Source organism: Peromyscus leucopus, chromosome 12 (assembly GCF_004664715.2).
Source record: "Peromyscus leucopus breed LL Stock chromosome 12, UCI_PerLeu_2.1, whole genome shotgun sequence".
In the NCBI taxonomy this organism is placed as follows: domain Eukaryota; kingdom Metazoa; phylum Chordata; class Mammalia; order Rodentia; family Cricetidae; genus Peromyscus; species Peromyscus leucopus.
This window is the reverse complement of record NC_051073.1, coordinates 16,885,938-16,899,803: the sequence shown is the minus strand read 5'-3', so window position 1 is coordinate 16,899,803 and position 13,866 is coordinate 16,885,938. Positions and strand designations below refer to the sequence as shown.

Genomic DNA, 13,866 nt, shown 5'->3' with positions numbered 1-13,866 from the left:
ATGTATAGACATTTATTTTAAGTTCAGTCATGTAAGAACTCACCCATAAAGAGAGCAAAGGAGCAAGCACAGGGCCTGCACGGTCCTCTGCTTATGCGTTATAGCTTTCAGTTTAGTGTTTTCATGGGACTCCTTAGTGTGTGACTGAGTGGAGTGGATATCTGATTCTTGTGCCTTCTCTTGGGCCCTTCTCCTGTTGTGGATTTGCCTTGTTCAGCTTCAGTGTTTTTGTTGTTGTTATTATTATTGTTTGTTTGTTTGTTTGTTTTGTTTTAGATGACTACATTTTATTTTGTTATGTTGGATGTTACTTTTTAGACTCCTGTTCTTTTCTACCGAGAGACAAAAAGGGAGTGGATCCAAAAGGGAGGGGATGTAGAAAGAAACTGGGAAGAGTGAAGGGAGGAAACCTGTATCAGGATATATTATATGGGAAAAGAAATTATTTTCAATAAAAGACAAAAAAGGTATAAAAATAACAGCAAAAATAACTAAAAGTAGCTGAAAAAATATTTGTGAAATGCTTCCCTACGTCTCAGTGCCCTATGAACAGTTGCTCATGTAAAATAGAAACAGAATATCATAAAGTAGCAAATACTGAAACTGTATTCTTTCATGTTTAAATGTGGCATCAGCATGTGTTCATTGATATGCTGACATGACAAACATGATGAGCCTGTGCATCATTTCTCATCAACACATCTAAACTCTTGCTTTTTTGTTGTTTCTGAATCTCTGTGAACAGAGCCCCGATGGCCGTATCGAAGTCAAAGGGCAGCATGGACACTCATCACTGCACATCAGAGATGTGAAGTTATCGGATTCAGGGAGATATGACTGTGAGGCTGCAAGTAGGATTGGTGGGCACCAGAGGAGCATGCACCTTGACATTGAATGTAAGTCATGCTCAGTGTGTTCTGTAATTACAATAACTTTAGCTGGTTTGAGGAAATATGACTTTTATACAAAAATCAAAATGAGCGGTTAGTGCATTTTTTTTCAATATTCAGTGCACAGTTTTAGAAGGAAGGAAACCATTCAGTCAGTTATTAGAAATAACCAGTGGAAGTCCATGTACATTTCACAGTGACTTGTATTTAGTGAACTACCAGAAAATGCCAACTGCTATCCTTTGAAATATTGAGCAGAAAATACTAGATCAACGAGCCATATTTGTTTTTGATAATCAAGTCCTTAGACCATGTATGTGTTTGTATATGTGTGCATGTGTGTGTGTATGTGTGCATGTGTGTGTATGTGTGCTTGTGTATGTTTAAAGCCAAAGTCTTAGATATGTAGTTGTATTTTCAGTCCTTGCTAATTTTGTTGAATTAATTGGCATCGATGTAAGATATAAAATGCAGTGACATATAGCAATCCTTATACTTCCACAAAAATTTTTTATTGTCTGTAAATTATTATTTTTAAAAGTGCAGATTATGAAAGAAATTGTCAATGTTTTAATGATGAGGTGACTTCAAGACTATGTGGTTTATTATAAATACATGCTTAAAGACTAATACAAATTGAGCTTCTACCTTAATTCATTACCTCACATTTAAAATAATTTTCTCTACATGATATTAAAGAGGAAAAATGTAAGGCCATTTTCAACAACTACATGTGAATTAGGAATGCTGGATACTATCTGATAGCTGAAGAACATTAACGATCTTGGGGCAGGTTGTTTGAAATCTTCTTATTTACAAAATATTTTATCATGGTATTTTCACTGCATTAATATTAATAGAACATAATAGTAACTGTTAATTATGATACAACTCATATTGAGAATTTCTTTAACAAAAATAACCAAGATCAGTGTGAATAAATTATATCATTTACGTACTTACCAACCGTACAATCACAATTGCAAGAAAGCTATTTCATTGACGTTACATGCATCTTAACAAACAGCCCCTATAGATGCTTTGAATGACTATTAATGCACAAGATTCAGTTACTTGTCTTCTTCAGAGACATATCTGTTCTAGTTATTTTCCTATTTCTAAATCAGGGTGTTTCCTGTCTATTAACTTGGGTCCCATATGTGTTTTGGATCTTACTTCTTTATGAAGTGCATGGTTTGCCCATATTTTCTCCTACTGAGTAATTTGTCTTGCTTAGCTTTAAGTCCCCATTCACTGTCATGCCTATATGTACATCAATATAGTATAAGAATCTTACTTATTGTTACCGTATGAATATAATTTATCTATTTCCAATTATTTAGTATGCTTATTGTTTTTCGGAGTTAAATATTAAAGATGAAGATGCATACATATATTTTTATCTATCAGTTTAATTTCTTTTCCATACCCATTACTATTTATGAAATATATAATGCTGGACTTTTATGTATTACAGTTTGCATTGTATTTAATCTTGCTATGAATCCTCACTTCTCTAGTTCCTTCTTAAGCTTTGGAAATTTAATTTTTATGTTAAATTCTATGATTCATTTTCAGTTCACTTTGAAAAATGTCTTCTTTATTTTTCAATGCATGTATCTCATTAGCAAACTATTATTTATTGAAATTCTTTCTTTTTCTGGAATATTTACTAAGATTAACAATCAATTTCTTCAAAGTTGTCAATTATAATTTTTTATTGTTATAATCTATTATGTATCTGCTTTCTATTTTGACTATTTTTGTCTTATTTTCATTATTCCCCTAATTTTTTAAGTTCTATATTCAATTTACTCTTTATATAAAGTTTTTTAATGTGGCATCTTAATTAAGTAATTTAATATATTTCATATTTTCTAAAGCTGACATAAAACAATCACCATTTCTTACGTTTTAATCACATTCCAAGCTTTGAGATGTGTTGCATTTTTTATATATGCCAATTACTCCTCTTCATTAAGTAATATTTGAATATGTCCAGAAATACATTACAGTAATATTCATTGACAACTTTATATAAACATCAGAATATGTATCTTAGCCAGTTACAAATATCTTGAAGAACTGAAAAGCCATACCATCCTTTTGATCTACCTTCTTCGTTAATGTTGTGACTCTATTACCCAACATTCAATTTGTTGTCCATTTCATTTGGGTTAGCTTGTGTGTTGTTGTATAGTTTAGTATATATTACTCTGCCTCACTGTATAGTTCAAGTACAGAAACTCATGGCAATCCTCTTGCATCTGCCTGCAGAGGGCTGGGATTATAAGAGTGTGCTGTCCTATTGGACTTTCTTTTTACATTAAGTGTGTACAGTGTTGATGTCCACAATAATCAGTTCCCCACCTATCCTTATTCCTGAACAATTTTTTCTTTGTTTTTGTGGGAATTTTCTGTTATTTTTCTCCAAGGAGATTGTTTGTCATTTATCAACTTCATTAGAAACTGTCCAGATATGAGTTTCCTTGGATTCCTCTATTTATGATGTACTGAGATTCTTCAACCTATCAAATCACAGTTGTCAACATGCTTGTATAGTTTGGGGTCAATTCCAGGCATAATTCCTCCTCCTAAACTCTTTTATCTGTGACTATACATACATGCTTGTGCATACACTTGTGTGTGTGCCCATACACACACCTATGTGTATGGAACATTTTAAATTATCTCAGTGGCCTGTGAGGCACTTTTGAAACATTTGTATTAAATATCTGGAGATTAACTCATTCAAGTTGTTACATTAATTTAACTGACAAACCAGTAGTCCATTCCCTGTTATAGAGGCCATGCTGTGAGTTTTTTGCTCTGTTGTAGATATTACTTAATTTTTTTTGTTTTAAATTTTAATCTTATTCTGTTTTATTACATCAGTCATTTTCCTCTGAATTTCTCTTTGTTCATTCTTTTTGAGTAGTTTTCTGTTCTTTGTTTTTTTTTTTTTTTTTTTTTTTTTTTTTTTTTTTTTTTTCCCTAACTCATGCACCACAGGTAAAACTTGCCTAAAGTAACAGCTCTAAACAAACAGCAAATTTATTAAACATCTGGGTCATTTTTTTGGTTCACATCTGTTGACTTTCTTTTCCCTTTGGGACTGACTGTTCTCTCCTGGTTCACTGAGTGTAAAGAAATGTTTAACTGTTTCATGGATAGTGTAAATGTTATGGTGTGCAACTTGAGTCTTTTCATAAAAATATACGAATTTTTAAAAAACTTGATAATTTCCACAAAGTGTGGCGTTGCCTTCTTTAACATTCATTTAAAGCTTTAATGCATTGGCTTATGTCTGACAAGTGTAAGCAAAAGTCTGGAACTGTTTGATATTTCTGTGGCATTTTACACAGAATTCTGGCAATGCCATTTCTGAAATCTACACAGGATTACCCTCATTCCTTCTTACATGTGCTGGCTCCATTCCAAGAATCTCTGCTCTTCTGGACTTGTTGCATCTACACTGCCTTATAGAGGGCCTTGTTAAGGACTGGACAAAACCTGACAAAGGCAAACACACTAGACACAGGATAGCAATGGGTTTCCTGTTGTTGTTTTACTTGTCTGTTTTGTTTCGTTTTCTTTTTTAACCACCTCTTTGATTTGCTTTATTATCTACAGAGTCATCAAATTGTTTTCTGATTTGTTTTTGGCAGTGTGTGGATAAGTGTCTTTATCATATATATATATATATATATATATATAATATATATATATATATGTATATATATATATATATATTCTATTTGCAATACAGCTTACAAAAATGAATGTAGCCATGTGTGGCAGTTCACATGCATAAGTTCAGAATTCAGGAAGCTGTGGCATGCTCACCGTAAATTTAAGAGCATTGACTACTTAAAACACCCTATCTAATTTTGATAGGGTTATTTAACTATTGAAAGTACATGCTTGCTCACTTGTAACAAACATACCTATGTGTACTAACTTTCATAGGGGAAGACTATACAACTTAATAATTAAAAACAGTAGAGTGAAAATAATACCATTTGCAATGTAGTCACATTAATTTACAACCAAGATCACAAAAAAGCAGTACAGGTGAGTTATAAATTATGATCAAGGAAATCTATCACATTTGGGGTGTTTCAAGTAGAAAAAAGTTATAGTAATGAATGTATCAGTCCTTGAGGGGCCATGAAAATGTCTGTCTTAAATAAATACTTACACAGTGCATATGTCTGACTTCCTTATAGTATACAACTCTGTGTCAAGAATGGTATAAAGAGTACAAAAATTTTAAACATTACAAAGTGTGACAAGAAGTTACCGCAGAAGGCCTTTCACCTGAACCAAACGAGTACAATGCAAGAGTGTTACGAGTCAGTGGAAAATAATCAAGCCAGTTCTAATTTAAAATCTGTGTCGTTTACTACAGTAGCACTGAACTAAGAGTGTTAAATGATTAAGCTTTTGTGCCCAAGCCCCTTTGTGTTTCAAAGTAAGCAGGTTTGTTGGCATTCTGCCTGCTCATTTGCTATGTTTCAAAGGTGTCACCTTACTCTGAAACCAGAGTTGAACTAAAGCTGTAATTTAGAAAATAAAGGAGATAGCAAGCATGGGGTATGTGTTTTATTACAAAGTGCCCCAAATACATAGTATGTCTGAATCTGACTAGGATGTCATCAAGTTCTGTGACTAATTATTACATATTAACTAGTAATTATACTTAATTATTTTGTGACAAATTATTTAACAGTTACTTGGAACAATGCATGTTAAGAAATATTGAATCATTTAATGATTTCTACTTGTATCTTTCTCATCTGATTTTTAATTCATGTTTGGCATAAAATAATTATAAATGTGCTTTTTCCTACACTAGAAAGATAATTTGTAATATCAGACACATTCTAAAGTTAGGTAGGCATAGATAACCTTATAACTAGGATTTATGTTCATTGCATATTTTCAAGTGTTTATAGTTGCATAGATTTAGTAGACATGTGCTTTATTGAGTTAAGTATTTGCTCAAAAGTTTACATTTCCACACTATCACCATGACTCTAAAGCACCATCTATAGGATAAGATAGATGATATATGTGTTCAACATTACCATTTAAAAACTACATCAGTACATATTTGGAAATAAATATTTCTTTGTCATAGCACATAGCTTACATTTGTGTCTAAATTGTTTACCTTATGACCCCAACTTTTATAGTAGCCCTACCTCATTTAACACTGAAATGTTACAGGGAAGTGCTCATTTGCACATACAAATTTGTTCTCCTGAATACAACAACCTAGGTTATATTTACAGCATGATGATTTCAAGAACAAGACTAATAGAATGTAAAGTATATTTCTTCCTCCAAAAAGCCTAAGGAGACGATCATTTCAAGAATGGGTGATATAATCTTCCATCCATCAACTGTAGTTTTCTTTTGTTTGTTTTGTTTTCTCAAATATTACATGTACTTCCTGTGAAAATGTAAAAGGTCACATTTTTTGGTTTATATTCTAACAGTTATTATAATTTTATATTAATTTCCCTCTTTCTGGTAGATATTATTTGAATCACATCAGAACGATATGTTTCAACACAAATGGAGATGAACAGTTATAAGGAATTTTAAGAAATAGACAACTCTTGAAAGGTCAAACTTTAAAATCCAACACATTTCAAACATGTAAATAAAATCAGGCCTTATGAATAGCTGATGATTTAGCAGTTCTTCTTAATATCTGCCTGATACCCGTTAACACTGAACCCTGGATGCACCTTGCAACAGTGCATCAGTTCTCAGCAGAAAACCAGTGTCTTAGTGGCCCTGGTAATATTCTAATTTCCTTCCTGTTACTATTATAAAATACTCTGTTCATAAGCAACTTAAAAACAGACAGGGTTCATTTTGGCTTACAGTTAGAGATCACAGATCTGTCACTGGAAAAAAAAATCAAATAAGGAATTCAGAACCCATAGAGAAGCATTACTTGTTACCCTAGTGAGAAGCTAGTGCTTATCTAGATTTCTTGGACAGCTCAAGACCACTTACAGAAGAATGGTGCTTCCAATGGTCATTGATTCTCCTGCCTCAATTAATAATCATGTCAAAATCCAAATCCAAATGATATGCTACGATATGGACAATCCCTCATTCAGAACTTTCTTTTCTGACAACTCTAAGATTCATCAGGTTGACAGTTAAAGCTAACAAGGGCAGGAATTGTATAATAAAATAATGTAGCTGACTATTTAAACTATGCATATCATTTAGACTGCTTTGGAGACTGGAAGTGAAAAATCAGGTTACCAGCATGGTCATGTTCCTGATGAGCATTCTCTTCAAGATTGTCATGTGCTCACAGGGCCTTTCCTTGGTGCATGGGCAAACATAAACCATGCATTTCTTTGTCTTTTACAAAGGCAACTCTCTTATCACAAATTTCCCTCTATCATTACCTCACTATAAACTAATTAACTCCCAACGATTCTGTATATAAATTCCATGATGCTGAAGACTAAAGAAGTTCCAGTATATGATTTTTGGAAGGATACACTCAGTCTATCACATTGCTACATACTCTAGGGATTACAGGGAAGGCATCTCCTGGAGATGATGAAAACAGTTTTCTAGGCCTATGTTTCCATTGGCATCATGTCTCAGAGCCGTCACTGGCCTCCTTGACATTCTAGTAAGTCAAAACAACGAAGTTCCAAGGTTCTGTGGAAAATGATTGCTAATCCATTCCTTGCCCTTACCCCTTCCTAATGAGATAGTACCAGTAGAATCGTATTTCTGAATTACTGCTAGTGCATACCAAACGTAAGAAAGAGTAGTATCTCTGTAGAGATATTAGATGTTAGGGATATGAGTTGGTTACTTTGCAATTGCTGTGAATAAGCAGCATTGCCATCTTGGAACAGGGACCAAAATGATTACAAGAACAAAAGGTATTAGAGATGGACAGTGAAATCATGTTTATCAGATATCAAAGGACCATTATACACATGAACTCAATGTATTCCAGGATTACCTACATAAGAGCTACACAAAGGCCTACATAAAGATTAAGGCACTCAAAATCGGAGCTTTAATATGGGAAGGGCTCATAAATTCCTATCTCTTGCTAAAGCTCTATCGTCAATTAATGGCTACTGGGGAGAGAGATTCAGTTTTCTTTAGGGAAGTGGTCATTGTGTGGCCACCCATGATCCTATCGATGGTCCTACACACAAGAATAAGCAATATGAAATGGAGTCAGTGGCTTTAAACCTGAGTAGATTCCTTTGGAAGGGAAAAGTGGTGGGGTATTAAGGAGAGAATCAGAAGGGAGGAAATGGCAGTGGATATGAATCACAAGTCATGCTTATGAAATGCAAATTTGCTTTTTTGCTCTGAGGTACCAAACTTGTTCAAATAATCATCACATATTTATAAAGATCAGCATACATTCAGTAAGTTGGTTTAAAGTGATTAAAGAAGTAAATTCGACTCTTCTGTATCTCCATTTAAAATGTTTTGTAGCTGGAGTTTTCCTGCCTTGCCCACAGTCAGGACAAATCTTTGTCACCCGCCAGTCCCACAGCCGCTCAGACCCAACCAAGTAAACACAGAGACTTATATTGCATACAAACTGTATGGCCATGGCAGGCTTCTTGCCAACTGTTCTTATAGCTTAAATTAATCCATTTTCATAAATCTATACCGTGCCACGTGGCTGGTGGCTTACCGGCGTCTTCACATGCTGCTGGTCATGGCAGCGGCTGGCAGTGTCTCTCCGCCTCAGCCTTCTGCTTCCCAGAATTCTCCTCTCTCCTTGTCCCACTTACTTCCTGCCTGGCCACTGGCCAATCAGTGTTTTATTTATTGACCAATCAGAGCAATTTGACATACAGACCGTCCCACAGCAATGTTTCAGGTATTTTAATTCATAATATTCCTGTGTAAACTAGAAGCAATATTATGGAGGTTTTTCACATGTGCTATGTGACTGAAAGTGATATTGCACAACATCTAAGATAATCTTAGAAATGGTATAGAATAACATGATTTCATGAAATTATAATTAAATGTGAGAGACACAATATTCCCATGTATAGAAAGAGAGAAAAACTACTAACCTTGAAATATTTATACTAATTTAATAAAATAGAAACTTGATCCTAGATTTACCTAGGATATGTGATGCTCTGTATTCATACATCAGCATTGAAAAAAAAAATAGTGAAAATACATCTGGGTTTCTTGGCAGTGTGATTTTCTTTGGACTGGTTCAAATGTTTTTCTACAATTAAAAGAGTAATTACCAGTGTGATTAGACTGGTAATATGAAAAGCTGGTATAAGCTTTTAATACTTTAATTTTTCATTCCATGATTTATACACAACATAAAATCATCGACCTGGTTCATTAATTATAAAACAGGTGTTCAATGCATTTTATTTTGTTTCCCTAGTCAAAATTTATGTTTTTGACTGATTTTCCTATTTTCCTAGTAGTTTTAAATTTTTTTATGCAGTTAAAATTCATTATATAAAACCTTCATACATGCATTAATGGATCAAAATATATATTCATTTTAATGTAAGAAATTTATCTTAAAACAGTTAATAAAAAGAAAATCTTTGGAAAATCAGTTGTGTTAACAAAATCTATTAATTTCAATGCTTGTTAACCCCAGCACTTGAGAAGCAGTGACAGACCATCCAGGGATGCACAGTGAAACCTTATTTCAGAGAGAGAGAGAGAGAGAGAGAGAGAGAGAGAGAGAGAGAGAGAGAGAGAGAGAGAGAGAGAAAAGAGGAGAGGAGAGGAGAGGAGAGGAGAGGAGAGGAGAGGAGAGGAGAGGAGAGGAGAGAGAAGAGAAGAGAAGAGAAGAGAAGAGAAGAGAAGAGAAGAGAAGAGAAGAGAAGAGAAGAGAAGAGAAGAGAAGAGAAGAGAAGAGGAGGAAGAATGTGTGTTACATATAAAGGAACCTGCTTATATGTATAACTATTTGTTATTCATTTCCTTTGATTTGATAAAAGGAAGGAGAAGTTTACTTTGACCATAAGGTTTGTAAAATGTACGAGTCCTTCATGGTGGCCAGACATAGGCATACCAGCAAGTGTTGGGCAGGACAGTATTGGATCTGGAGCTAGAATCAGCACAAGACTGTAAACTGTCAAATCCTACCCACAGCAATGCACTTCCTTCAACAGAGCTGTACCTCCTCCTCAAACAGTGTTAGCAGATGGGGGACAAGTATTCAAATACCTCAGCCTCCGGTGTTTGGTTTCTCATTAAGCCACACATTTCACTCTGAGCCTCTGTAGGAGCGTGTGCTATCATAAACAAATGAATGTAATCAAAATTTGAGTGTCCCCAGTCCTGAGCATTTTCATCAACATTTAAAGGTCCAAAGTCTCTTCTGAGATTCAAGACAATCTCTTAATTATGACATCTTGTAAAATTAACATGCAAATAACATTCTTCTCACATACAATACCATAGAATGTGCATTTTAATTGCAGTAGTCAGACTGGAAGCAGCTTGAGACAAAACTGAGCCAAAGCAAAGTTGAGACCCATAGGAGTCAACATCAACCCTTTTTTAGATCCATGACCAGTGCCGAAGGGTTTGATTATCATGGCTTTGCTCCTCCAGCTTTGCTGCCTGCAACATACTTTCACAATGTCAAGGAGGTATAATGTTGAAACACAGATAATCAGCACAAGCATACATCTATCTCTCCATTGTGCTAAATTATTTGCCTGTTTGCAACTTTCACTGGCAGATATCCTACAGCTTTGTCATTTCCAACATCTCAGGGTCATTATCTAAATCAGTGTTTCAGTTTCCAGAAGCACCCTCTTACAGCCTTTCAGGGAATCTCTTGCCACTGTTAGCTGGTCTTAGCACCTCTCTGAAATGATGCAGGAAGCATCCATGTGTCCTTTATTCTTGTATCTTTCATGCCACTAAAACCAGTACCTCTTGAGCAAGATTTCCCTGTTTGGCTGCCAACCAGAGATGTACCCAAATCCCCTTTGATCATATTAGCACCAGGCTTCTTATGTGGAAGCACTCTAGGAGTAGGAATTTATTTAGGCTTTCTTATAAGTGAGGAGTTTAGCTGGGTGGAGTCTTCCTTGTAGGGCACTTTTCTCGTTGTTCCTGTGCAAAGAGGCCTCCTTTAACAGTGCTAACCTCATTAACAGTTACAGCATCTCTTTTCTAGTCCTTGTAGACTACCATAGGAGTTAGTAGTAGCATCCTTTCTGCAGATTCAGAGTTATGCTATCATAAACATTTCTCTGTCAAAGAAATTAGTCCATTATTCTCTTTTAAAGAGTTTGTTTTTCCTTACTTTAAGTCTGTGAATATTTTGCCTGTATGCATGTATATGCACCAGGGGCATTTCAGATGTCTGTGGATATGAAAATAGTGAATTGACTCCCTTCAAACTAGAGTTACATACAGTTACAAGCTGTCCTGTGCATGTTAGGAACAAATCGTGTGTCCTCTGCGAGAGCATCAAGGGCTTTTATCTGACAAACTGTCTCCCCAGCCAAATAGTCCATTATTATTATTATTATTATTATTATTATTATTATTATTATTATCATTGTTATTATTTTAATTTTTCTTCAGACAAACTGTTAGCGCACAGTTAGAAGGCAAACAGATTTTTTTCCAAAATTTTACAGGAACAACCTTTCAACTGATGTTAATATGGTTTCCATTTTAAACCACCCAGTCTGGGCCTCAGTGAACTGCATTTCTCTTGGTACTTTCATGTTCAAACCTCTACTAGAATTTGATTACAGCATTCAAATGCTTTCCTAGCCCAAAGTTTAAAATCTTCCAAATGCCTCCAAAAAAACAACCTGGTTGGTTATTTACATCAACACCCAATCTGGTACCAACTTTTATATTATTGACTTTGCTGTTGCTGTGATAAAATATCATGATGTAAAGTTTTTTTGGGGGGGGAAAAGAGTTCATTTGGAACTTATGGTGCTGGAGAAAAGTTGCCCATCTTGGTATGGAGGCTTAGCAGCAAGCTGCAGGCATGGTGACAGGATCAGGAGGCTGTGAATCACATCTTTATCCACAGGCACAGAGCAGAGAAACCAAACAGGAGGTGGAAAAGAGCTATAAATCCCCAAACCAATCACCAATGACATGCTTCCTACTTCAAGGCTTAACCACTTCCCCAAACGGTCCAACAAATAAAGGCCACATGTTCACATCCCCAAGTCAATGATAATTCTTATTCATTCACATCACACTTCCATTTGAATAATTATACCTCCTTCGATAACTAACACTTTATATAACATACCTATTTATGCTTTTTATATGTAAAATGGTAACTAGTCATAAAATTTTTTAAAAATATTATAACAATTTATGGAAAATTTAATTAAAACCAGTTACATATTATGGAAAACAACAACTTTGGGAACATGTATTTTTATTGATGTTTTAACTATCATAGAGAATGCTACTCATATAGGAGAAAGATTTTATCAAAATTAGAGTGACCCACCTTACTTATAATCAACCTACTCTGTGAGCAGTAACAATTATATCATTAACAAAAATTGAATTAGAGAGAAATCAATAGTCTGCTAAAAATGCCATATATAAATATTATTTATTACAAGCAATCTTTAGGTCTTGACTTGTGTGTCATAAAATATTCTGAGATTTATGCATAAGATGTCAGTTTAAATTCAGTATGGAAATGCGTATCCAGTGTCATGGTTAACTGGCATTAAGTGCACATCTAATTTAGAATTCCATCCAGCAGGAGGATTCCCATGGTACCTGGACTGAATTCAGTTAATTGCCGTAGCTGATTCTTCATATGTCTCAACATATAGTAGAACTGGATCTATGAAATCATTTATTGAATTAGCCTCAAAATGTGCCAAAGGATATATTAGCTTTTAATTCCCTTGATAGTTTTTCAGTGCATAAATTAAGTGAGTAAATTCAAAGAGAAGAGAAGAGTCAATGTGCTTCAGGAAATTTTTGAAATGCATTTAATTTTTCACTAATTAGGGGGCTAACTTCTTCACAAAATTAGTAATAAGAATCCGAGGAAGGAAAATGCATAACTATAAAAATAATTCTAGATTGCAGTGCAAAATGCTGTGTGTTTAGACAGTGAAACAAATATACTTTGACTACTCTGTTACATTAAGGGATTACTTCTAAATTATACACTTACCCTGAGTTTTTGAATTTTGATTTATTTATTTTTTAATTACTGACAAACCCTTGTATATCAAATATAAACTCTGATGATGTACTTCATGAAACTCGTGTTTTAATCAGGGGAATAAAAGTCAAGCTGCTGAAGGAAGGGACATGTTGACACATGTCTTTAGCTGGTTTCACTATTGACTGGACATCATAGAGTGTATATATTCAAACTCATAAGGCTAGGCAATTATAGGTATACAGTATTTTAATTATGGGATTGCCCTTATAAATATTCTAGCTCTTAACTAGAATGGCTCTAAGTCTTGATGGGTTCTTGAACATCTGAGTCCTTCCTGGCTATGTAGGAAGGAAAGTATAAATAACTCACAAAGGGATAGATGAACAATGCTTGGGCATAAGAGTGTTTATGGAGAGCTTTGTAAAATCACGTAGAATCTGGGATTTAAGGGCTGTGAGTTGTAGAGTTCACGAGGTTTAAAGAATGATTGTAGTTTTTCCTGGTAGACAAATGCAGGTCAATAAGTTACTAAGGAATTTCTATGATACATCAAGCAGGGGTTATGAGCTAGACAAGGGAGATAAAAAAGGTAGGGATTTTTTATGAATTGTAATTCAGTAGTGATGAGTAATGGCAAGACTTTCATAACAATAGTAACAAAAAGAAAACTTTTTATTGTATGAAAATAAGAAATTATTGCTATTGATTGTGATTCTTAAAACTTAACGTGGTAACTATCCAGAAAATTTCTTTTAGATTTTCCAGTTTTGTGGAGTAGAG

General features: G+C 34.4%; 1 protein-coding gene across 2 annotated transcripts in view; it reads left to right on the top strand.

Annotated features, from left to right (window-relative positions):
• Ncam2 (neural cell adhesion molecule 2) overlaps positions 1–13,866 on the top strand; it is a 410,880-nt gene that overhangs the window by 302,107 nt on the left and 94,907 nt on the right. For both annotated transcript variants that reach the window (XM_028859839.2, XM_028859840.2), the window contains exon 9: positions 746–896. In XM_028859839.2, coding sequence (XP_028715672.1) covers positions 746–896 — 151 coding nt within the window. The remainder of the gene's footprint in view (positions 1–745; positions 897–13,866) is intronic.